The following is a 20264-nucleotide window of genomic DNA, read 5'->3' on the forward strand; positions in this document are numbered from 1 at the left end:
TCAGTGTTCTTGCCTGGAGAATCCCATGGACAGAGGAGTCCGGTGGGCTACAGTCCATAGTGATGCACAGTCAGGCATGACTGAAGTGACTTAGGACAGCACAGGATGGTGACAGAGGAGACAAGAAGAAGTGAGACAAGTGAGCAAGCTACTTAACATCTTGAGATCCTCATACAGTTTTCTCATTTGTAATGTAGGCTTAGTAACATCATCTTGCAGGGGGGATATGGTAGTCACTTAGTAAATGGTAGTTATTGCTATTATCATTATTATCAGAAGGGCTGACCAAGTGATGATAGACAATGAACGTCTGGGTTAATGATATATCAAAGGTAGGGCAATTTTAAAAGTTCTTGATGTAGTCATACGTTTGCCTGTTTCAGACCCTTCCAGAATAGCCTGTTTTATCGTCCTTCCAGGCTGTGGTTTAGCCTCAGGTAGCCGTGGTCACACTCATGGGACGTATATTGAGACTTAGAAGCCCATGTTTCTCCACTACTTGCTGGCACGTTTCTCAGCACATCCATCACCACTGAAGAGAGAAGGATGGGGGACTTCCCTGGTGGTTAAGAACCTGCATGCCAATGCAAGGAACGCGGGTTTGATCCCTGGTCAGGGAACTAAGATCCCAGGTGCTGGGGGCAACTAAGCCCGTGTGTCACAACTAAGACACAATGCAACCAAATAAATAAATTTTTTCAAAAAGAAGGGTGAACTGGTGCTAGCGCATCCACTCTCACAAACAGTAAACCAACTACATGGCACACAGAGACGAGAAGTAGAAGACGGGGAACTAAAAAGTTAAAAAAAAGGTGAACTTACTTCTTAAAACTCTCTTTGCCACGACTTAGTATTCTTTTGACAGCTGTCTTACGTCCAATGTCAGTTTCTTCGCATTTGATACACATTCATAATCCTGTGTTTAAATTGAACTTGAACCCTGCTTTGCCTCCAGAGCTTATCTGGCTTTTTTGTATCTACCCATCTGGCCTGCTATTATCTTATCCATCAGAGTCAGCAGTCATTTCTGTTTATTCTATCAGGCTTGTCTGACTTTTTATCAGTACTCTCATACCATGCACATAAATAGGATTAACCTTCCACATATGAGCTTAACACAAATAAGTAGACTGTTTCATAGAAGAGAAGGTAGGCAGACCTTGGGACCTGAATTGAGTCACAGAGTGAATCACTCACTCATTTCCATATAAAAGAGAACACTTCACTCAAGGCAATTTGATCTCTGGTTCAAAGAGATCAAATTGCCGACATCGCTTGGATCATTGAAAAAGAAAGAGAGTTCCAGAAAAGCACCCACTTCTGCTTTATTGACTATGCCAAAGCTTTTGACTGTGTGGATCACTACAAACTGTGGAGAATTCTTCAAGAGATGGGAATACCAGACCACCTGATCTGCCTCCTGAGAAATCCATAAAAAGCAACATTTAGAACTGGACATGGAACAACAGACTGGTTCCAAATCGGGAAAGGAGTACGTCAAGGCTGTGTATTGTCACCCTGCTCATTTAACTTATATGCAGAGTACATCATGAGAAATGTGGGGCTGGATGAAGCACAAGTTGGAATCAAGACTGATGGAGAGAAAAAAAAAAAAGATTGATGGAGAAATATTGATAACCTCAGGTATGCAGATGACACCACCCTTATGGCAGAAACTGAAGAAGAACTAAAGAGCCTCTTGATGAAAGTGAAAGAGGAGAGTGAAAAAGTTGGCTTAAGGCTCACATTCAGAAAACTAAAATCATGGCATTTGGTCCCATCACTGCATGGCAAATAGATGGGGAAACAGTGGAAACAATGACAGAGTTTATTTTGGGGGACTCCAAAATCACTGCAGATGGTGGCTGCAGCCATGAAATTAAAAGATGCTTGCTCCTTGGAAGAAAAGTTATGACCAACCTAGACAGCATATTAAAAAGCAGAGACATTACTTTGCTAACAAAAGTCCATCTAGTCAAAGCTATGGTTTTTCCAGTAGTCATGTATGGATGGATGTGAGAGTTGGACTATAAAGAAAGCTGAGCGCTGAATAATTGATGCTTTTGAACTGTGGTGTTGAAGAAAATGCTTTCGAGTCCCTTGGACTGCAAGGAGATCCAACCAGTCCATCCTAAAGGAAATCAGTCCTGAATATTCATTGGAAAGACTGATGTTGAAGCTGAAACTCCAATACTTTGGCCACCTGATGTGAAGAACTGACTCATTTGAAAAGACCCTGATGCTGGGAAAGATTGAATGCAAAATAGAAGGGGACAACAGAGGATGAGATGGTTGGATGGCATCACTGATTCAATGGACATGAGTTTGAGCAAGTTCTGGGCGTTGGTGATGGACAGGGAAGCCTGGCATGCTGCAGTTCATGGGTTCCCAAAGAGTTGGACACGACTGAGTGACTGAACTGAACTGAACTGACTCAAGGTGTGGTGGAATGAAATGGCCCACCAGACAGGCTGGAATTATATGGGAGTACTTCTTGGAAAAGACAGATATTAAGGAAGGTAGAGAAGGATATAGTAGTTGGCAAAGTTGTTGTTTTTGCTGCCTGAGATATTGAAATTTGGAAAAAAAATTATATCCGTAGCAACATTGGTATTAGGACAATGTAAAATTGTCAGGAAGAAGGAAGAAGACTCAGAATAGATAATTGATGTGAATAGGGTTTTATTTTTGCATTGTTCATCTCTACATTTTTGTCATTTTCTAAAATTGCTTCCAATTGAAGGGGAACACAGTTTCTGCTCAGCAGAAGTATATCAGAGAACCTGAAAGAGAAAGAGGACCTTCTCCTCCTCTTTAACTCATTACTAATGAGAGCACTAATTATTTTTTGTGTCTGCTCATTTACATAGTCCGGTGATTTTTATGATGCAAAGATTACACTTGGTCTTGCTGAATCTAATATTTAATTAGATTCATAAAGCTTGAAACAAGTCATTTTTAGTAAACTATTTTTGAAACAAATCGTCTGTTGAGAAAAAGGTGTCATAGTGTATCATCTTTCTAGTTTTAAAATTAATGGGATACATAGTTTTTACTGCTTTGGAGACGGAGTTGTGAGTCCTTTCCCCCACACCCCCTGCCTTTGTCATCTCTAACAGTCACTGGAATCTTATGTCAGTGATTCCCATTGGAATTGTTGTCAAAATGTTTGCTTTCCAAGAACCAGCTATTAATAAATTTGCCTCAGGGAAGTGTGGTTTTGTCATTAACTTTCAGGTTATTTAAGCAGCTATTAGGAAAACAGAATATTCATACACACCTCTCAGAGACATCTGATTCCTCCATAGTAAAGGTATATGGTTGGAAGCATGGAGGGCAGTCACCAGGTTCATTGGAGGAAGAATAAAGCTGTTATAAAAATGACTGGTGTTTTTGACATGGTGTCAGGAGGCACCTCCAGGAACTAGATGGATTATTTATTGCACCTGAAAGTTTCTCCAAGTCACATTGTAGGCTACATCTTAGTCAACATGCATATATCCCTTCTCAGAGGTGTCCTGACATTTAGGAGCTGGATTTCTTTTCTTTCTGGACCAACATTACTCATAACTGCTGGGCAGAATATGTTCAATGAATTTCCATCTGTAAAAGAAAGTAAAAATCCCAAGTGCTGTGCTGTACCACCTCAAAGTGTCAAAACAAAGCATCTGTCACATTCTTTTAAAGCACTGGAGAAAGTCTTTATAATAGTCTGGGACCAAGAACTTTCAGTCTTGGTGGAAAATGGTTTTGCAATTACAGGGCTGTCTGACAATGGCCCTCTGGCAGAGCGGCTACGTGGTGGTGATGGGAGACTGCTCCTGTCTTTCTCTTGCTGTCTTCCATCTTTAGCTGCTGCCTGAGCTTCAGAGGCAGTTGGAAGAGAGCAGAAGAAAGGGAAAGAAGCTGAAAGTCTGAAAAAAGATGTGTTTTTAATAAAAAAAAAAAGTTCATTAATTGCATGCCTTGTAGCCTAGCAGCCATTTGCTTGGGAGGTGACAGAGGTGAGTCTCAGAGGCAGTGTCTCCCTCCAAATGTGTATAATCTGGTTGGCAGAGGAAACAAAAATGCATTGAAGAGTAAAGAACAGGATGAGATGAGTGCCAAAGGCAGCACTGGGGACTGGAGTCACTCCAGGAAGGAGGAAGAACTGGATATTCATTCATTCATGTATTTAATGTTCTTAACCAACATTTAAAGAAAGTACCTGCAAAGTGTCCAAGCTGGATACATGGAATGAAAGAACCTATTCAGAGGTAACATGTATCCAGTGCCTGGCTGTGTACCAGTGCAGTTTTGAGGGTTTGATATAACATCCTCTCAATTAGTCTTCACTACCCTACAATGTGCGAGGTGCTACTTTTATTTTCAGAAAAGAAAATGGAAACATTGAGAGGAGAAGTAGTAAGCCTAAAGCTACAAAACCAGGGGCTTCAGAAGTTGGGGTTCTACCCCAGGAAATCATTTTCTAAAGTTATTCCAGTGCTCATAGTTGGGGTAAGGTATAGAAAAGCAAGTTGTTGATAAAAAAATTCAGCGTTCTGAGAGCTTTTCTGGTGTCCCTACTGCTATCTCATAAGCATATCCCCACCCCATATCTTTAAAAACATTTGAAATAAATAAGGTTTCAAAGAATCCAAGCTTTCTTTGATGCGATGCTCTTTTTAGGACAGACATGAGCCTGAGAAGTGGATATCAGAAGTAGGAACGGCAGCCCACAGTTTATGGCTGCTGACAAATGTGTATCACTTCAGATGAGGGAGATACCAGCCTGCACAGGCCAGTGTCGAGGCAGCAATGTGGGCAGAGGGGACGTGCGAGCTCTGAGGTGAGCGTTTGGGTCGCATAGTACCCCAGGCCAGGTGCCCTGCCAACAGGCAGGAACAGGTGGTTTAATGGGAACTGCCCTCATCAGCGAGGGACACTGACGAGGGACAACAGCTGGGCGGTGTCCGGGGAACGTGCCTCAAGGCAGGCTGGACTCCACAGCCTCTGATGTAAACAACTGGGGGTTCCCAAGGATGTTTCTGCTGGGGGTCCTCTCATGTCTGAAAGGAACCATGAGCTTTGGGTGGGGAGAGTCAGATATAAATACATATATATATGTGTATATATATATATAAAATTTTTTTTTCTTGAGATAAAAGTGAGACAGGAGGAGGATCTGGTTTAGTGAGGAAGAGCATGCAGTGCTAACCTTGAAGAGGTGGCAGGACGTGCACGTGGATCCGCACCAGGGGTTGTTTGGAATGCAGGATCAGACCTTAGAAGAGGGGTCATAGTGGGAGGCATGGATTCAGGGATTTAGGATAATGGCATCTCATTCAAAGCAAGAGAGAGTTTAGGAAGAGAAGTGAAGGACCAACACCCACTTTAAGGATTAGAGAGAAAAGGGTGCATTCTCTTTTCTCTCTAATCCTTTAATAAATAATTTTTTTTTCTTACCCAGTTGCAATAGTTTTAACAGTGACCCCAAAGGTATCCAAATTATAACACATGGAATATGAAAAGATGCCCTTATTTGAAAAAAGGGTTTTACATATATAATTGTGTATCTTGTGATGGAATCACCCTGGATTTAGAGTGGGCCCTACATCCTTGTAAGAAGAGGAGAGAACACCATGTGAGGACAGAGGCAGAGATATAGATCACAAGCTAATTACTAGTGAATTTGACCATTCTCAGGAATCTAGGTGATTTTATGAGAGGTAAATAAAAGTCTTTTTGTATTGGAAATTTGCTTTCTGGATGTAGTGTATGATAAATTAAGTTGAATAAAGGAATTCTTTTGGAGAGTAAGAGTTTAAAAGGGAGGGATACATTTAAAAAAACAAACCCAGCAACAAAGATCTTATTTACTGCATGAATATAATTGTTGGCACATGGTACTATGACAGTAAAATTCATTTGGAAATGCATACTTTGTTTGATAAATAAAAATATTTGTGTCATTATTGAAATTTTCTCAAATTAGTATAAAGAGAAGAAATACTTTCATGTAGTGAATGATGACCTCACCATTGCTAAAGGAAACAAGTAGAGTCTATTTAATCCCTAGTCACCTGCACTTGGAAATCTGGTAACTGACTAACCCTCTGGGTTATCATTAAAAACATTTCTATTCTTTCCATCTTAGTTCATTACTGAGTCTGAGAAGGCTGATTTGACCTTTAAAACAAAAAGCTTAAGGGATTTAGTTATGATTTTTGTTAAGTTACAAAAACATGCTCAGGCAATTAAAATAATTTTGCCTCGATATTTTATGTGGAGATATATTCCTATAGAGTATAGAATTTATTTTAGTTCCTTTGTGGTTTATGGACTCAAAGAGAGAAGAACCAGTTTTTATCCTTTTAGATCAAATTTTCTTTACTTCTGGGTTTTTCTCTCAATGAGATGAAAGGCAAATATTACGTGGGTCCATAGAAAGCTACCAAGGCAATGCACTTGTCACCCTACTCCCAAGTTTTAGTGAATTTCCAAGCATGTCTTGGAAGCTTTCTTTTCCTCAGGTGAAACTTGTATTATCATAAAAACACCTTATGTAACCTGAACAAATATTAACTAAAACATAGAGCCAAACTTTAGTTTAGAATTTAAGTCAAGCAAGGAGCTCATGTCAAATTGAAGGTTTATATAAAAAGTGAGCAAAGCACTGCTACCAAAATAGTGTATTTGGGAGTATCTCGTTCCATCCCCATTTACAGCAATAGCTCCTGCTCACCTGTGTGGCCTTGCTAAAGGATGGTGACAGTCATTTGATTGGTATCTGTTTTATCACCTGTTGAATTATACTCCTCATCAGCTGGCTGGCTCAGTGCTCACCCAAGCTGTGAATCACAAGAGTGGTCTGTGTGGGGAGTGGTGACCACCTGCACATGTGAGCAGCTGCCTATAGCCACCCCACAGTGGTTTACACGGTAGGAAGTGTGATTTGTGCCGATTAATCCAGGCTGTACTTTGAAATGGTTTACTTTGATGTTGTTGGTTGTTTGTTTTCTTTTGCTTTGCTTTTTAATATTCATTGATCATTTTTTCTTATTTCTTATTGGAGTATATACTTGCTTTAAAATGTTGTGTTAGTTTCTGTTGTACAGCAGAGTGAGTCAGCTATATGTATACACGTGTGTGTGTGTGCTAAGTTGTTTCAGTCCTGTCCGACTCTTTGCAACCCTATGGACTGTAGCAGGCCAAGCTCCTCTGACTCCACTATCTCCTGGAGTTTCCTCAAACTCGTGTCCATTGAGTCGGTGATGCTATCCAGTTGAATAGCATCTCATCCTCTGTTGTCCCCTTCTCCTCCTGCCTTCAGTCTTTCCCAGCAACAGGGTCTTTTCCAATGAGTCAGTTCTTCACATCAGGTGGCCACAGTATTGGAGCTTCAGTTTCAGCATCAGTCCTTCCAACGAAGATTCTCCATTAGAAATAGGTTCTCATTTGTTACCTATTTTATACGTAGTAGTCATAGTATATATGTCAATCCCAATCTCTCAAGTCATCCCACCCCCCATTTCTCCCCTCACTGTGGTGTCTACACATTTGTTTTCTGCATGTGTGTCTCTATGTTTGCCTTGCAAACAGGTTCATATGTACTATTATTCTAGATTTCACATATATGTGTTAATATACAGTACTTATTTTTCTGACTTACTTCACTCTGTATGAAACTCTCTAGGTTGATCCATATCTCTACAAATGACTCAATTTCATTCTTTTTATGGCTAAGTAATATTCCATTGTATATATGTACCACATCTTTATCAATTCATCTATTGATGGACATTTAGGAAATGGTTTACTTTTATACTCAAGGCTTTTCTATTGGTTCTTTTTTTAAAAAAAAAAAAATAAAGTGAATTTTCCATTTAACAGAAATGTATTGAGTTTCCTCTTACATCCTGTTAGCATCTGTGAACTGTGCAACTAGTACTGAGGGGTGGAGAAGGTTACAAAGATGAATTGAGATATCTTGTTTTCAAGGGACAAGAAAATTAGACAGATATACTAGGTCCTTAGGAGTGATTCATTTAATGTGTTAAGTATAGAGGGACTTTGTTGCCAACAAAGGTCCATCTAGTCAAAGCTATCATTTTTCCAGTAGTCATGTATGGATGTGAGAGTTGGACTGTAAAGAAAGCTGAGTGCTGAAGAATTGATGCTTTTGAACTGTGGTGTTGGAGAAGACTCTTGAGAGTCCTTTGGACTGCAAGGAGATCCAATCAGTCAATCCCAGAGGAAATCAACCCTGAATATTCATTGGAAAGACTGATGCTAAAGCTGAAGCTCCAATACTTTGGCCACCTGATGCAAAGAGCCAACTCACTGGAAAAGACCCTGATGCTGGGAAAGACTGAAGGCAGGAGCAGAAAGGGCCAACAGACGTTGAGATCACTGACTCAATGGACATAAATCTGAGCAAACTCTGAGAGATGGTGGAAGTTCAGAGGAGCCTGGCGTGCCACAGTCCATGGGGTCACAAAGAGTCGGGCACAACGTTAGTGCCTGAACACTGGGGCTTCCCTGGTGGCTCAGTGGTAAAGAATTTACCTGCCAATTCAGGAGACATGAGTTTGATCCCTGATCCAGGAAGATCCCACCATGCGGTGGAGCAACTAAACCTATGTGCCACAACTATGGAGCTCATGTTCTAGAGCCCAGGAGTGGCAACTATTAAACCCACGAGCCCTAGAGCTCTTTTCTGCAACAAGAGAAGCCACCACAGAGAGAAACCTGCACATCACAACTAGAGAGTAGCCCCCACTTGCTGCAACTAGGGAAAAGCCTTCACAGCAATGAAGACCTAGCACAGCCAAAAATAATATTTAAAAAATGGCATAAAGTAAAAGTGTGGGTGTGGGAATTTTTGGATGAGTCGTTAGCTAATCCAAAAGCATGGGGAACATGTACAACATTAGTAGGCAGTTTGATTGCTTGAGACCAGATTGTGGAAGGCCGTGGATGACAAGCTAAGAGATTTCTACAATACAGGTGATGGTCATTGAAGATCTATGGTGGATATTGCAGCAAAAGAACAACATGAGCAAAGTTTATGGGGAAAGTCTAATTTTACCTAATTATAATTAATGTGGGGATTAGAAAGAAGGAAACTGGTGATGTAAAGACTCATTTGCAAGAATCTGATGCCAGGATCCTGAGAATTCTTAGCCAAAGGTGGTAGTTAGGTATGCAAGGGATGAAGCAGAGAGAGGTTTTGATGAAGTAATGATGAGACTCAGAGTCTTGTAAAAATCTGTTTATCACAGAATAGAGAAGGCAAAGATAAGTTCTCTAGAAATCTACATGAAAGAACTACTAGATGGAGGTGATTCAAATATAGGAACTAATGCAAGATAGGAATCTGTGTTTGATAGGCCAGTGGAGTGTTTGATTGGAAATTTATGGCAAGTAGTTAATGCTTTTAATGATGGGCTGTTCCTCAGGAAAGGCCCTGGGGCTGAGGAAGCAGAATTAAGAGTGATAGAACTGGGGTATGATTTATCTGGTAGGAGTTGGAATGAGGAATGCCAAGATTTTAGAAGAGCAATTTGGAGGAGGTGAAAAGTAATGATATGAATGTCACAGAGGAAGATGTAATACCACCTGTAACAAATCAGACCTGGAGGGTGAAGAAATAAAGGTTAATGATGCTCTGGGCTGTAGGGGTGTCATAGTGAGACAGAGAAAATCATGACTGAGATGGCGAGAATTTGGGGGTGGGGACACGCTATTATTGGTTTAGGGAATGGTGAGCGTAATGATTTTTGTTTGTACATTTAATAAGATGCTTGAAGGAGAGTTAACATGCTGGTTCTAACAAACTGCCAGAGATTTCTAAGAGTGGGATCAGATTACAGACCTGGGACAGTTGAAATGAATGAGGAACTGACCAGTTGAATGAAAACAGAAGAGATAGGAATATAAATCTGAAGTTAGAAGTAAAACAAATAAGAAGGATCTCTTGGATTTTATCAAACGATTGTTGCTTATAACGGTAGGAGCTGGAAGGAAATACAGCAACTCTGGAAAGATGGTTTCAAAAAGAAGGTAGTAATGACATTAAAAATGTGGATGAACTAAGGGAGATGAAAATTGTGAAGTCATTGGAATTAGGTGTGGGTGGTGGAGTTCAGAGTTTCATTGGAACATGTAAAGAAGGGAGGGGACAGGTGTAGGATGCAGGACCAGCCCTGAGCTTACACAGCATTCATTTTAACTGGGGAGGCTGCAGTTGTTAACTGTGAGTCCTTTTCCTCTGGGGTTTAAAGTTTTTCTCTCATCTTTCTCTATTAAATCTCTAAACTTTGTTCTTCCAGGTCATTACTCCTTTCATATAGCCAACTTCAGAATGTTCTAGATATAATAGTTCTAGAAGCCCACTTCTATCTTTTCAAATTTGACTCTGAAACTATGAATCAGACCTGGATTAAAATCTGAGGAATTCCTCTAAGTTACCTAGACTTTAAGAATTCCCATTCTGAAAGCAGTAATTTAAATGCCTTCTCCTACATCATTAGCAATATTCCTTGGCTCGATCTGTCCTTTCAATATAATCTAAGTCTGAAATCTGACCCTGTTATTTATATTTTAGTTTTGAGGATGCAAGAAGATTGGGGGAGTTAGGAGACTGGTAGGTAAATAAGTGTTAGTCATTCAGTTGTGTCCAACTCTTTGCGACTTCATGGACTGTAGCCTGCCAGGCTCCTCCTCTGTCCATGGGATTTCCCAGGTAAGAATACTGGAGTGGGTTGCCATTCCCTTCTCCAGGGGATCTTCCCAACCCAGGGATTGAACCCAGGGCTCCTGCATTGCAGGCAGATTCTTTACCATCTGAGCTGCTGCAGTTAATCTAGGAGACTGGTAGGTCCTCATGAAATGCTAATAGCCTGGAGAGGTCTCTGACAGCTGGAAGTGCAAAATTCTCAACTTACGGAAGGAGTTTTTTTCCTAAAGCTCCTTTCTCTTTTGGTTGGGAGTGCACATTTGCTTTTCGACTCACAGCCAGAGCCATAGACAATGGACAAGTTCTTGCAAAGGCCTCAAGTTGTGTAACGTGTAACTTCATTGTCGAATCCAATCGCCATTTCTAATCTTAGTCTAAAAGAGATTAACTCAAGATGCTAATATGCACTATCTTTCCACCCCTCCACAATTCTCTGTCCCTCTTCTGCCCACTGCATTTAGAGTTGTAGACAGACATTCTTTTGAAAACATGGTGGTGGGCTTAGTCATAGACCCTGGTGCTCCAGAGTGCAGGAGAGCATTGGAGGAACACTGAGGGCAGCACTGGAGCTTTTATTGGGGACTTGAAGCCCTTAGAAAGGACTATGAAGAACGGAGTGCTTGGAATTAACCAAGAGGGGGACCTGGCAACATTGGGTCCGAGGGCAAGGATGCAAAGAGGAAATCAAGCTCTGCTAGTGACACGAGAGAGTAAAGAAGTGGAGCCCTAACCCTTTTTTGAGTCTTTTGCCCTTTATTTTAATATACATTTAATTCTTATGACAACCCTGAGGAGTGGGTAGGTCTTCTGCACATTTTACAGATAAGCTAGTTGTGGTTCAGCAAATTAAGGAAGTTGTCAGTCTCACTGCAGGCAAGTTGACACAGCTAGGTTTTAAACTAATTCTGCTTGATTCAAATTCCTTCTGCCATACCACAGTGCCCAGAGGGACGGGAGGAGAAAGTGTTTTCGATGCTAGTCTGTGGTTGTATTTGAAAATCCAGGACCATGTGTTGTATTTCTTTGATTTCTCTTCCCCGTTTGTTTCTTGTCTGTGATGTGTTCCTTTGGTAGACACACTCCTGCCCATCCCAGGAGACAGCTGGGGTCTGTTTACATCCAAAGCAGAAAGAGTTTGGACATCTCTAGATGAGCTGTGTGTGTCTCTTCACTACATTCTTTCTATCTGGAGGCAGGCAGAGCGCAGCTGTGGCTGTCAGGCCCAGAGTGCAGCTGTAGCCAGCCGCCAGTTGACACCACAACACGTGGTGTCATGGTCCCGTTACTCCAGTGTGTCCCACTCAAGCTGCTGCGTGATTGACATTTGCCAGGACCACAGTTGTGGGAAGAATTCTGTGTACTTTGTAGGAACAATGTCACTATGCTTCATACTCCATTTGCTTCATGTTCTCATAAAATTACTCTACATCCAAGCTTGTTTGCATAAAGCCAAACTACTGGTTGCCCTACCCATGTACTACTCTTGAGGAATTCTGGTGATCAGTTGACTTTGTAGGTTGTTATTGCCTATGAGATCTTTGACCAAAACTATGTTTCATCCTGATTTTAATGTGGCTAAGTTAAATACTGGGGCGTCCCTGGTGGCTCAGATGGTAAAGAATCTGCCTGCAATGCAGGAGACCTGATTTCAATCCCAGGGTCAGGAAGATCCTCTGGAGAAGGGAATGGCAACCTGCTCCAGTATTCTTGCCTGGACAATTCCATGGACAGAGGAGCCTGGAGGGCTACAGTCTATGAGATAGAAAAGAGTTGGACATGACTGAGCGACTAACACTTTCCCCTTTCAAGTGAAATATGGTGTATATTTTGTTCAACTTGCATGCTAAGTATAGAAAAAAGGACCCCAAGGATAATACATCATTAATGCAGTTGGTGGTGATGGCTGGTCGATTATTACCTTGAGAAAAACAAACTCACTGACAACAACCAAGAATAGCAAATGTAAATTGTTCTTATTTAAGTGTCTTTATTAGGCCTCTTCTTCTTCTTCTTTTTTATTTTTTTAGAGCTTAAAATGATGAAATGAAACTAACAGAAAGTATTTCCTTTTTTTCTATTTTTCAGAAAAAACCACTGTCTGCAATAATAAAGGAAGTCTGTGATGGGTAAGTGTTACTCAGGATTTATCCAGGGAGCTCCAGTCAGCATATTGAAAGGCAAATAAAATGTTCTTATGCAATTATTAAATATTACTCATTAAGTCACTACTTGACCTACCTAAAGACAGCACGAATTACTGTGTAATATTTCCATGTCTTTTCTACCAAAACATTCTGTTTCTCAAAGAGTGGGAAGTGTAGAAGTCCCGATATGTGGACATTGGGATTGATCTTATTTACTTTGAAAAGATGTGGTTCATTCATCCTGTTCAGCTGGAAGCAGTCTAAGTTCCCGAAGTTAAGTGCACCCTTCTTCCGGTATAAAATGAGAAGACCACTCAGGTCCCCACAGAAGATAAAATAATTTAAAAGACAGGTCAGTGGGTGGTTGTGTTGCCACATGGAACTTCACAAAGATAGCTTTCCTACTTCTCTTGGGGTGCTCTAACAATCCATACATATGGAAGTTGCCTGAGGTTTTTTTAATTTTTAAGGCAGAACTATGAATAGAATTTTACCTAGAATTTGTTTAAGATCTGTGATCCTAAAATGGACAGAGGAGCCTGGCAAGTTAGTCTGTGGGATCACAGAAGAGTGGGACATGATTTAGTGACTAAACAACAACAATCCTTAACTGAAATGTTCCAGTCTACAGCAAGCATACTGATTGGGGATGGTGGACTACAGAGACAACTGAAATGTAACAATTATCAAAAATTTAAATTGCATTCGTTTCGTTTGTTTTCCTCTCTCTGCTCCACTCACTCCTTCTTTATAGAGAGGAATGGAACTTTATATTTAATGAGCCCTCCCTCAAAGCTGTGGAGATAAAATACTTTAAGGGTTAACAATAGACTTGGAATAAGACCTTGGTCTCAGGGTCATGATAACGGGGCTGAAGTCATTTTGTTTTAGGAACTGCACTGCGTGTATCTTGGGTACTGGCCCAGTTCCAATCACAGGGTGCTAAGTTCACCTAACTCTATCATATGAACTTGAAAATGATCCTTTTTTGTTTTTGTACTCAGCTTTTGCTTGCATTTTTCAGGTGGTCCCTTGCAAACCATGAATACTTTGCACTGCAGCATGCTGATAGTTCAAACTTCTATATCACAGAAAAGGTAGGTCAACCACGTTGTATAATCTGAACACTTATATTTAAAGGAAATTAAAACATAGCTGATGTTTTCTCTGCTCAAGACTAAACATGCTGGTCTAAATTTTACATCTCTACCATCCACGAAAACAGAGTCTGCAAAGCAACCAACCGCTACTTTAGTATTAACAAGGGGATATTTAGCCCATTCAAGAGTAAAGACCAAATATGCTTCTGTGTTCTGTTTTAGCAACAGCATTTGCCTTCTAACAGTGAATTTACTAATTATCTCTCTTCCTTATTGCTTGGTTTAAGCATTTATTTGATACTTAATGACTTAGTCAAGCTTCCCTTTCTCAGACTTTTTTTTTCCCCAGAATAACCTCTAAGCTCTGCTTTAAGTTATTGAAACAATGACAAAAACCATTTTGAAGGTGGCATTATGTAGGCATTTAGTGTTCTGTGGTTCTTGGGAACTCTGCTTTCTTCATGGGTGATTTTAACTAGGAAACTTGGAAGTGAGAGAAGGATTGTGAATACTACAGTGGCTCTAGCAGCAAGTACAATTAATATCCTAGAGATTTCTGTTAAGGGAAAAGTAGCATTTATTGAGCACCTGCTGTGTGCCAGAAACTGGGCCGGCCTCCTTACATCTGTTTGTTAATTTCATCCTCACGACTAACCTGTGGTAGAAACCGCATTGGCTTTGGTTAACAGATAAGAAACTGAATCATAGCAGTCAGATGGCTTGGCTAATATCTCAGGAGCGATAAACCATAGAACCAAGAAGCCAGTTCAGATCTTTGTGCTAGACTTTTCCTTTTGGGAATTTCTGGAGAAGTTTCATATTCAGCTCAGTTTTATGGAGAGCTCACTGATATGCCTAGGAGCCAAAATTGTCCTCATGGAACTGATAGCCTTCTGGGCTTGGTGAGGAGGAAGGGGATGGCTCTGTGAACAGTTTTGATCACAATAAATTGGTCAGCTCTGGGACAGAAGTGAATATAGAATGCTCCAAGAAAAGGGAGAATCAGTGACTTATGGCTCCTGGCTTTGTTTGTCCCAAACCTTAGAGCGATCTTAAGTTTCCCTGTGAATCAAATGGTGGTGGAAGGTGGAGGCACTAATAGGGTCTGTCCCACTGTGACTGCCCTCTCTACACTGAGGAGGAAGGGAGGAAGGCAACAAGTGTTCAGTCCAGCCTGAGGGGAAGACAGCCAGAGGCCTGGAAATGCTTCTTAGAAATTGCTTATTCTTCCCAAATGGGTCCTGGAATTTTCGTAACTGATCATATTTTCCTCTGCACACTGATAGGAAAGCTGAGAGTTAACATGTAGACTAGATTTCCTGGCCTATGTTGTCTTTATTACTTGTATTTATTCCTTTGATTTATTCCATAAACACTCAATTTTGTGTCTTTTTTTTTTTCTCGCTTCACTTTCTTAAGATTTTTCATTTATTTTATACTTATATAATCTGCATGCTATTTTTGAGATAAAGAGGATGTAAATAAATAAAAGTTAAATGCTAGCAGTTGAATGCATTGTTGTTGATTCCCTTAAACAGAAGACTGTCTCACTTTACCTTGAATCACCCTTTAAAGGTAACTAAAATATTGTGACTTTGGGGGTATATTGGAAAAGACTGAATGGCCTTCTACTATTTAGGATATTACATGAAAAATTTTAAAAATTATTAAATGATAAAAATATAGGACAACAGATATTATAATAGAGTTTTTCAAACACCACCAATTAGTGGGAAGTGAAATCAATTTAGTTGGTTGCCATAACATTAAAAATTGGAATATAATAGAGTAGGCCAGAGTACATCACCCATGTTGTTTCTGAAAAACTTGGGTCACACACACACACGCATATATAATACAAGTATTTTGTGCTGGTTTTATACCCTAGGCTGTGGCCCAAAAGCCACTGAGTCACAAACAGCTCTGCCTTTGATAAACCATGTTGGTTTGTGTCCCCTGATGACTGTCCTATCTTCTGTCTTCACTGTCAGGAGACCTCAATGTATTGGCGATTGCTAAGGATGGACTTCTCAGACCAGAGAACATAAACATCACAGGGAGCGTCTTTTTAAAATGGAGATTTCTCAGATCCCAACCTCAGAGACTCAGAATGGGTGGGCCTTAGATATGGCCTAGGATTTTACACTGTGAGGACCCTCTGGAATTCTGATGCAGGTACTCAGGGACCATTAGGGAGAACACTGCTCTGGGACCACTTTTCTGAAGACTTGGGGCTCTAGTGTCCCAGGCACTGTGCACCATGAACAGAAGTCACATGCTAAGTTTCATTTAGGAGGGTGGTGTTGTACAGTCAGTTGTTAGAATAATTTAAAAATTCATATATTGTTTATAGTTTTATTCTAACTAACATTAATATCTACTCAGAAAATTCAAACTACTTAGATCAATGGGAGAATTATTGTTTTATTGGGCATGCTAGTTATTTTCTGAGAAATCTTGTTTGGCCTGAGGAAATTCTTAACATTGAATTTAAAGGGACTGCCACCTAAATCTGTTATCAGTCTTCACTGCCCAATAGCAAGGATTCTTCCTTTACTAAAAGTTTAAGGAATGAGAAAGCTCATTTTTTGTTTGTAAATAAAATGTCATCACTCTTCCTCCTGCAGCTGTCTCTGGGCATAGCACATGCTTGTGAACCAGAACTTGACGCACACAGGGCAGGAGATGGACCTTGAATCCTGGGTCCATGGGGGTAAATCTGAGCCACCTTCAGTTTGCGGTTAGGTCCATCTAGTTCTTTGCAAGTATTCCTAAAAATAGAGTCCATTTCCCATTTTGAAGTAATGTATTTAGCATCATCTTGGTTACTTATAGCCCAGTGAGTTGTTAGGCAATATTTGAGTTACCATGGTAACCAGTGACTAATTTTTGAAACTTGTGCATATTCTTAGTTACTGACTTTCCCTTGTATATGAGGTGGTTCCCCCTCCCACTGGCAGAGATAAAATATCACCTGTGATTTTAAAGAAGAAAAATTCTCCAGCTCTGGCTGTAACTGACGGATGTTGACAGTCTTCTAAGATCCTCAGGAAGGCACCTCCCCTGCTTTTCTCATGTTATCCAAGCCCATTTTCTGAAATTGTCTTCATTTGCTTATTGGGCCATTAACTTTTGTTTTTCAGCACAAGGGGAAAAAAACGCCATGTTGTCGAGCAATGTTCAGCAGAAGCATGCAAATGCTTAGAGAACATTAAGATTCAGCTATTTACAACTTCAGATTCTGCCCCAGAAACTTTCATATTTCAGAGTGATGGCTCAGAGACAGAGAGAGAGAATACAAAATAAAAAGTGAATTGTACATTTTTCAGCTTTATTGAGATGTACTTGGACAAATAAAATTGTGAGATATGTAAGCATATGTCATGGTGGTTTGAGATACATATACATTATGAAATGATGCTTATCTAGTTCATAACACAGGCATCACCTCTAATTATTTATTTGGTGAGAACATTTAAGTTCTAGTCTCTTGCCCTGTGCTGTGCTTAATCGCTCAGTCACGTCCAACTCTTTGCGACCTCATGGACTGTAGCCTACCAGGTTCCTCTGTCCATGGGGATTTTCCAGGCAAGAATACTGGACTGGGTTGCCATGCCCTCCTCCAGGGGATCTTCCTAACCCAGGGATTGAACCTGGGTCTCCCACGCTGAAGGCAGGCTCTTTACTGTCTGAGCCACCAGGAATACATCCAAGAATTCTGGAGTGGGTAACCTATCACTTCTTCAGGGGATCTTCCTAACCCAGGAATTGAATCAGGGTCTCTTGCATGGCTGGCAGATTCTTTACCAGCTGATCTACTAGGAAAGTCCGCTAATCTCTTAGCACATTCCCATACAATACAGTGTTACCAGCTAAGTCATCATATTTTACATTAGATCCTGAGAACTTAGTCATCTATAATCTGAAGTTTTGTACCGTTTTACCAACCTCTTTCTATTTTTACCAACCCTTCAGTTCTTGGTGACCACTTTTTCTACTTTCTGTTTCTCTGCTTTAGTGAATTTGACTTTTTCTTTTTTAAAAAATTTCCACAGATAAGGGATTCCATGCAGTATTTGTCTTTCTCTGTCCAACTTCTTTCCCTTAGCATGATGCCATGAAGGTACATCCATGTTGATACAAATGGCCAGATTGCCTTCTTTCTTATGGCTAAATAATATTCTGTTGTGTGTTTCTACCACATCTTTATTCATTCATCCAGTGACATCTCGTAGGTTGTTTCCGTATCCTGACTATTGTGAATAATGTTTCAATGGATGTGGGAATGCAAATATCTCTCCAATATCATGTTTTCATTTCCTTTGGATGTATACCCAGAAATTGGACTGTTGGATCCTGTTTTAATTCTGTTTTTTTTATTTTTTGAGGAACCTTCATGTTTTCCCTAGTACCTATACCAATTTACATTCCCACCAACAGCGTATGGGGGTTCCCTTTTTTTCAAATCCTCACCAATGCATATTTTTTTTTTCTGTTTTGTTTTTGATAATAGCTATTCCAACAGGTGTGAGGCGATTTCTCATTGTGGTTTTAATTTGCATTTCCTTAATGATAAATGATACTGATTAGTCATATACTTGTTGACTACTTGTCTTTTTTGGAAAAATGTCTATTCATTTTCTCTGCCCATTTTTTTAAATTGGAGTGTTTTTTGTTTTTGTTTTTGCTATGGAGTTGTGTTATTTAATTTGGATATTAGCCCCTTATCGAATATATGATTTGCAAATACTTTTCTCTGTTTCATAGGTTGCCTTTTCATTTTGTCGATGATTTCCCTTGCTGTGAAGAAGCTTTTTAATTCGATGTAGGCCCATTTGTTTAAGTATTCTAGTAGAATTTGTTTTCTGAAAAGATAATTTTATAGAGAGAGAGGGCTAAAGTGGGTGGTCCATTATCTTCATTGCAGTCTGATGATGCTGGTATTATTATCTCCATTTTACCATGAGTAAATGAGACAGAGAAAGATTATGCAACAACTTGTTTAGGTCGTACAGATGGGCAGTGGTTGAGCCGAGGGTTGGACCTGGGTGGGTCTGCCTCCAATCAACCTATGTCACCTCCTGGAAATCCTGGAGTCCCTACTACCTGGGCCTTAGTTTGTTTATGATGCCCCCTCCCTTTTTTTTGCTGACATTGATGCTGATAGTATTAATAATTGCCTCAGGACAATAAATATAGGCTGTTACAACCTGTGAGCATTGGTTACCAGCTTTAGTCTGTGTGCATGCTCAGACGCTCAGTCATGTCCAACTTTGCGACTCCATGGACAATAAACCACCAGGCTTCTCTGTCCATGGGCTTCTTCAGGCAAGAATACTGGAGTGGGTTGCCATTTCCTCCTCCAAGGGATCTTCCTGACCCAGGGATTGAACTCACATCTCCTGCATTGGCAGGTGGATTCTTTACCACTGAGCCCCCCTATTATGACCTCCTTATTCCTTAGGAAGATGGCATGGAGGAAGTTATGACAGATAGTCTTCTACTCAGTAGAGATTAGCAAATACATTTTCATTTGCCTTTGGTCTGGATTGTCTAAGGTAGTATTATTGCATTAATACCATATTTTTTAAGGAAACAGGAAAATTGCCTTGTTATCCTTAATCCTAAGCGTATAGACAGGTAGGTTCCCCGAAAGCATGGGGCATGGTACAAGGCACCTTTAGGAGATCATGTACTTGTGGACCCTTAAGTTTTCTCATAATTTCACAATGGTATTTGGTCCCTGTGTGCTAAGACCTACCCCAGAATGTGTGAAGTATAGTGATATACCTTGGCAGTATCTTATTTCCAGAAGTTCTTATTTTGTAAAAATAGAGATAGCCATGCCTCATCCAAACTCCTCTTTGAAGCTGGCCCCAGGAACCTTTGAGAAGGAAGTGGGGTCTTTTGAAGGGCATCCCTTTTTAGTGCCATTCCTACCTCCTAGATGCTCTGGGTTCTGAGACAGGCCTTGAGCTTCCCAGAATCCCTGGGCAGACAGAAATTGTATATCCCTGGTACTTGTGTGTCTGACTTGGGTCAGGATACCACTTGATGATCATGTGGAATTCAGTCTGACTATTGTAAACTATCGAGCTTTGGGCACTATAAATAATTTAGTGAGATGAGTCCCTTTCATTCTCTGTATCCATGGGTCTCAGGGTTTGGTGGGGGAGAAAACATTGAAGTGAGCACAAGTTTTGAGAAAGAAGAGGAAGGAATTAAGTTATTATAGAAGAGAGGAGGGATCCAAAAAGGTCCTGGAGTGGGCTAACCATGTCTGATAAGAGATTAGAGAGG

At 40.4% G+C, this 20264-nt stretch overlaps 1 protein-coding gene across 4 annotated transcripts in view; it reads left to right on the plus strand.

Annotated features, from left to right (window-relative positions):
• Positions 1-20264, plus strand: part of ELMO1 (engulfment and cell motility 1) — a 559777-nt gene that overhangs the window by 121047 nt on the left and 418466 nt on the right. For all 4 annotated transcript variants that reach the window (XM_043463190.1, XM_043463189.1, XM_043463192.1 and 1 more), the window contains 2 exons: positions 12806-12846; positions 13889-13961. In XM_043463190.1, the coding sequence (XP_043319125.1) occupies positions 12806-12846; positions 13889-13961 (114 nt within the window). The remainder of the gene's footprint in view (positions 1-12805; positions 12847-13888; positions 13962-20264) is intronic.

The sequence above is a fragment of the Cervus canadensis genome, chromosome 3 (assembly GCF_019320065.1).
Source record: "Cervus canadensis isolate Bull #8, Minnesota chromosome 3, ASM1932006v1, whole genome shotgun sequence".
Classification (NCBI taxonomy): Eukaryota; Metazoa; Chordata; class Mammalia; order Artiodactyla; family Cervidae; genus Cervus; species Cervus canadensis.